The 6,269-nt window shown below is 29.1% G+C and overlaps 1 protein-coding gene across 1 annotated transcript; it reads left to right on the top strand.

The window, feature by feature from the left end:
• Positions 1-744: 744 nt before the first annotated feature.
• LOC145847225 (spermatocyte protein spe-26-like) lies at positions 745-3,353 on the top strand (the record flags this gene model as incomplete). Its single annotated transcript, XM_082953538.1, has 3 exons — positions 745-904; positions 1,132-2,486; positions 3,283-3,353. Coding segments are annotated over exons 1-3 (1,586 nt in total), but the record flags the coding sequence as incomplete, so codon positions are not given.
• Positions 3,354-6,269: the final 2,916 nt, after the last annotated feature.

Here is a 6,269-nt window from a genome sequence, read left to right on the forward strand (position 1 = left end):
GTTTAGTTCTTGATGAAACATTTGAGTTTACTGGGTATTTACTAGGATAAACGGAGGTGTTTTTTTTTAATTGTGTAAACAGTAATCCATATTAATGCTATAGAAATGAAAGTGCATTAAGACTGCATGATAAAGTTGTTATAAAATTCAGCTAAGTTAATATAAGGTTTTTAGTTGATATAGTTGATGTATTTGATCAGTATATCAGATCATTATATCAGTTGATGTATTTGATTATTCAGTTGATAATAGTTTGATATAGTTGATATGGCGCTCAGCTTTCAGTTGATGTATTTTGATTACATGTTTAAATTTGTTTAGTTAGTTGTTTCTAAGCGTAAGTTTTAGATTTGATCGGTGTTGTTTCTAATGTATTTTAAAATTAATTAAAAGTTTTTTCTCATTTCTGTCACTTAATTAGACCAAACAATTAGAGGCTTTCTTAAATTAGTTCTTTGGGTGCACATAATTCTAATTTGCTGTTCAGTGTGCACAAATTTCGATTAGCTTGACGATTTAAGCTATGAGTAGTTAGAATAATTTATATTTATTGATTAGATCAGTGGTCGTGAAGCTAATGAATATAATTTTTACTTTTTTTTTATAATAAACCTGCTATATACAGTTTATAAATTAGCAGTATAACTTTCAATATTTGTTATTTGTTAAACCTACAGCATAAAAGTTTACAAATGACTTAATACTAACTTATTATCGACAGCAAGCTAAAATAAATATATAAAAATGTCAACTTTTAAAAACACAACTGGCAACATTGGATGCTCTAGCGCACCTGGTGTTGGAGAAATAAGACCCACGAACTCTGAGAACCATGAATTTTGTGAAGAGTTTCTCAGGAACTTCGATGAAAACGAAAATTCCGATGACGAAAATGTTCTTAAAAGTTTCAAAAGAAATGTAGTTTTGTGTTTTGATGAAAGTGCATTAAAAAGTTTCTCTGAATTTTTTCGTACAGGTATAGTGTTTATTTCTACTTTCTGTTAATTAAATGATGATTTTTTCGTAGAAATAAAAAATACACTTTGAATAGTTAGCATCTTTATCTAGTTTTATTATCTTCAGTTTTTTTTTATTAAACGAATAAAATTTGAATTAAATAAACTTTTGTAGGTAATGCGAAGTTATCCAAAGAAAATTTCATTAAACTTTTCAATGTCGCAAAACTACTCAATTTCGCCAATGCCAAGCAACATTTGTTCGACTCATTCAAGACTCACCTGAACATTGATAATGTTTGTTTCTACCATCAGTTTTCCAACATTGCCCACAACAAACAAATTAAAAAGTGCACTTTAGACTTCATAACAAGGTGGTTCTGCTACTTGGCCGAGAATAAAATGCTGGACGGTTTGAGCTTTGATCTCCTTGTGAGGATCTTGTCCAGTTCAGATTTGAATATCACCTCGGAGCTTGAGGTAGCAAAAGCTGTGAACAGTTGGATTGAACAAGATCAAGAATCAAGAAGCAAGCTTACAATAGATCTGGTGAAAACAATTCGTCTACCTTTGCTCTCAACTGCTGCTCTGAACACATTGTTAGATGCTGAAACATTTTCAAAATGTGCTGAGAGTAAGGGGTTTGTACTCAAAGCTATCAGCGATAAAAGTATTCTGAGTCTTGACCCGAGCTCTATGGACTGTCGAGTGAGACATTGCGCTCAGGATAATTTTGAGGTAGCAATTTGCGGCACTAAGTACCGTAACTATCACGTGTTTAGGCTGGAAAATGAGAACTGCTCTTTCGTCACTGAGATTGCACGCATGAATGAATACATCGACGTGTCCTCAGTTGAGTTTGTGAACGGGAGCATATACTTCATGGGTTACAATCGCTTTCTTGATAGTTTGTCGGGGCGGTCTTATTCAGTTTTGACTGGATCCTGGGAGCATTTAAGGTTTCCCGATTGTTCGATAAACTGTGGCAATTTTTCAACGTGCAGTTTGGCGGGAAAGATTTACATTTTAGGGGGAAAATTGTACCGTAAAGCGTCAAGAATCGTCAGGGGCCGTCTTCAACGTGACCTATCAGGAACCAACTTTGTCCTTTTTGATCCCAGCATTAAAAGTTTTAGGAAACTGGAAGACACCAAACACTTCAGGAGCGGAGCCGCGTCATCCGTATTCAACGGAAGAATTGTTACCTCAGGAGGATTCGATCATCCGACATCCGTTGAAGCGTACGATCACTGCGCGGGTGAATGGTCACGTGAAATGCCCGACATGATGGAGGGAAAAAGTGGTCACGCCTCGGTGAGCATCGGGAACAAAATGTACGTGATTAGTGGAGCGGAAAGTTGCGAGGTTTTTGATCTCTTCAGCGGGAAGTTTGCTCTTCTTCAAGCTCCGTGGGTTGAGAAGAATGTTTTCTTCTGTCAGTGCGTAGTGATTGGCAGCAAAATAATAGCAGTTTTTAGCAACTTTGATTATGTTGTTTTCGATTCAGAGGGATTAAAATTGGAGAAGGAAGTTAGTTTTAGGCAATACAAGCTGGATAGTAATTGTTATCACTGTGTCAAATATCCGAAACTCAATATTTTTCCGGAAAATTTATAATGTGATTTTTATTTGATGTATTGTAGTGCTAAAAAAAGTATTACTGAAAATTTCAACTTGGTTTTATTTCTTGTAAATAAGTTTGTGAAGTTAACTGAAAAAATTTTGCAAAAGGTATCATTGAAAAAAAAACTTACTACAAATATGTAGTTTATTTATTTAACGAATAAGTATATGTAAAATCCTTTTTAATTTTATATTTTACAAACACGTTTTTTTTGTTATATGTTCATAGAAAATATCTAAAAAAGAACTGATCAAACTAGATACTTTAAAAATAGACTTTCACTGAAAAAATGTTAAAACAATAAAAAACTAATTTTTTAGGTTAGATACCAATTAAAGTAAACATTATCTTTACTTAAGAAAACTATACCTACAGACTTATTAGTTCACAAATTAAAAAAAAAATTGTCACACGATAAGTATTTTCTATAGTAGCTTTAAATGGAAAGTTTTTTAAACAATGTAAGTTTCTAATGTCCCGAACAAGACGTTAAAAGGTATCCGTGGTGTGCGACTTGATAACATTAACTAAAAGATTTTGTTGTACACTAGGTCATTGGAACAAATACTTTTGAGTGGTTTTTTCGTCATTTTGTAAGATATTAATTTCATTGTAACTTTCAATTTACAACCAATAAAAGTAGTATCAAAATTTCATTGGTTTATGTTTCTTTTTCTAAATAACATAAGGTACGATTTGAAGGGAACCGCTCATTTCCAACAAGCGATCATTTCCCACCTGGTCAAAAACGAGAACCGCTTACCGACTAAAGGGTAAGGGTTTGGGGTAATGTTAATAAATAAACAAATTATAAATAAATAGCTAATAAAAAATAAAGGAACAGATAAAAAAGTAAGAAAATATTGTAGGGGAATTGATCGGGTGAAAATTTTCGATATACCGATTTCAATTACATAATTAAATGTAACTGACATATACGAAATGCAGATTGAATTTATAAATTGTATTTTTGAGTGTACAAATATACTAGCATTCACAAACTTTATGTAAATTAATAAAAAGTCTCAGTGCAGATATGCCATCATAAATTTTAAATTAGTTTCAATATCAAAAATACATTTTGAATTATTTTCTGCTAAATGTAAAGATATCACAAGAAAAAAATTAAGCTAATGTTTAACTCTTTTAAGTTCACTAGATGAAAATTTAGCAAAAAAGCCAAACAAAGTATATTTAGACATGTTAACTTTCTGCTTAATAAACGTTTTTAGTAAGTAATCTACTTTTTTTTTCAAGAGTCGTAAAAGTTGTATTTCAAAACACGCCCCTGATGTCAAATGAAATACCTAAAAACTTCAAAGACTAAGGAACCTTTTATCTAAGACAGGTTGTCCCTTTTTTTTGGAAGGCTCCCTTAAAGAAAACAAAAAAGCTATGGCACCTTTTAACAAAAATTCTCATAATACTAATGCTGTATAAGACCTTTTTCGTCCTCACCTTCAACTCGAAAATACCCAGTGTAAGTTTCAAATTATCGCCCCTTTTCATCTTATGGACTCTAAATTTCTAATATAGTCCACTTTCGGAAACTCTGATCAGAGAGTAACTTTACTGAAAGAACAACTAATGTATCAATAAGTTGTATATGTTTTAATATTTAAATATTATTCTAACATGACTTAAAATAAAAGGGTCGGCTGCAGTTGTAAGGTTTTTGAAATTTTTTCATTCATAAAATTATGTAAATGAGGTAAAGTGATATAATACAGCAGAATATTTAGAACATCTACATCCTAACCAAATATATAAAAAATATCTTTAAAAAAAGTTGTATATTTAATAAGTGTAAGAATATTAGCCAATCAGAAGCGACCTTAGAACTGCAGCCGCTAAAACAAGCATTTACTTATGATAGCTTGCTTAAAGAATTGGTTTCTTTACTTGCAATAAAAATGTTAATTATCAACGTTTTATGCTTCACTAGTCGGTTGACTATATGTATCTAATGGCACAACTTATTGTTTGAATTTTTGTAGAAAATTGGTACTTAGAGGTAAAGTATAAAACTAAATTTTTTTACTTAAGAGCGTAAATTTATTGTTATTTATTAGTTATTGATTTATTATAGGTAGGGTTGGTATAGTTTCAAAATTTATCTTTATGTTAACACTAGTAGATGAACTTAGTAAACATATATAAAAAAAATTTTAGTAGATACTAAGTTTTTACAATATAATCCTAAAACTTAACTTTATTAAAAGAACAGGTGATGTTTTAATTTTTTTTGTTTCAAAAAGTTAATTTGCACAATTATTAATGATAGGTGTTAATACTTATAGGTATTGTTATAAAAACTTTAAACGTATAATGATCAGTAGTTCCTTAAAAATAAATTATTTTACTTACAGGTTATGAGAATCATGTGAAACTCAAATTTTACCTAAACTTTAATTTTTTATTTAAAACAAATAAGTTATACAACTGTGAGAGGTTTTACTTTTACCTTAAAGTTTTACCATATCTCAATAAAGTGAAGTTTTCCCCTGTGTTTAATTTGACTTTTTATAAAATGGCTATTTTGGTCATAAGATTATTCTCGTCTGAAACTCAATTGTCTTATTTTAAATTCATTATGTTGCTAAGAAAACATTTTCAAGTAAAGAAAATATGTGGATGCAACATTTATTGTCTATGGTTGAGTATGGAGGGAGTTTTGTCCGTCATCAAACTACAATAATGATAGGGAATTAAATGGATTAAACTAAAGGGCTAATTTTTTTCTTGTTTTTAGTAACTTTTCTCAAATTATTATATTTTAATTATTAAATCAAGTTTACTAATTTTAAATAAATTAACTGATATTTTATACTTTTTAAACTAGATAACTGTTCTTACATTATAATATATATAGTTTCTTTAATAACTTTACTTAACATTAAGTAATATATTTAAAGCAAAGTTTAACAAATTATTCTCAATAAAGTATATTAACTCTTATCTACAAATACATCTTAATAATAGCTAATTTTTTTGTAACAAAAATCAATTTTAAATAAGTCAAATTATTAATGACTATTTATTTTTTTTACTTTTTTTTGTGTTTATATAGAATTTGAATAGTACGTATAAAATTTATACTAAACATAGGTTAAGATTAATACAGAGTTGCCACAAACTAGGCTTCTTTAAACTTTTTAAAGGTTTTGTGAAAAATTAAGACTGCCTTAGGTTTTTCTGAATTTATTTTTAGAAATATCAGGCTAGCTAGGTAACTTTTCTAAAATAAATTTTATCTAGAGAAATTTAATAGTTTCAGATTTAAAAAACTTATTTTTAAACTTATTTATAACTTTCTATCTGTTCAGTTCTTTTGATTTTAATGAAAATTATAAGGAATTTATTCTTGATTAACTGTACATTTCTCAGTTATTGAAGTTTATGTTAACTGTTTTCTTTTTATCCAAAAGTCAGGATAGTCTCAATCTATTTTAAAGAAACATTTGCTGTTTTTTTGTTTTTTATTCAGATTAATATTTATACTCTTAAAAGTAGTAATTCTGTTAATAGTCAGTTGATATCCAGTTTATATTTTAGTATGAATCGGGGTTGCCACACACTCATACCAGTAAAACTCTCTTATAAATACAGTTTGACTAAGGATGTCTTTTTTTTTATTTTACAAAACTTAAGCTAGTTTTATATTTTTTTTAAATCTCCGGATACTTTTT

The sequence above is a fragment of the Thalia democratica genome, unplaced genomic scaffold, assembly GCF_965202585.1.
Source record: "Thalia democratica unplaced genomic scaffold, ktThaDemo2.hap1.1 HAP1_SCAFFOLD_850, whole genome shotgun sequence".
Taxonomy (NCBI): domain Eukaryota; kingdom Metazoa; phylum Chordata; class Thaliacea; order Salpida; family Salpidae; genus Thalia; species Thalia democratica.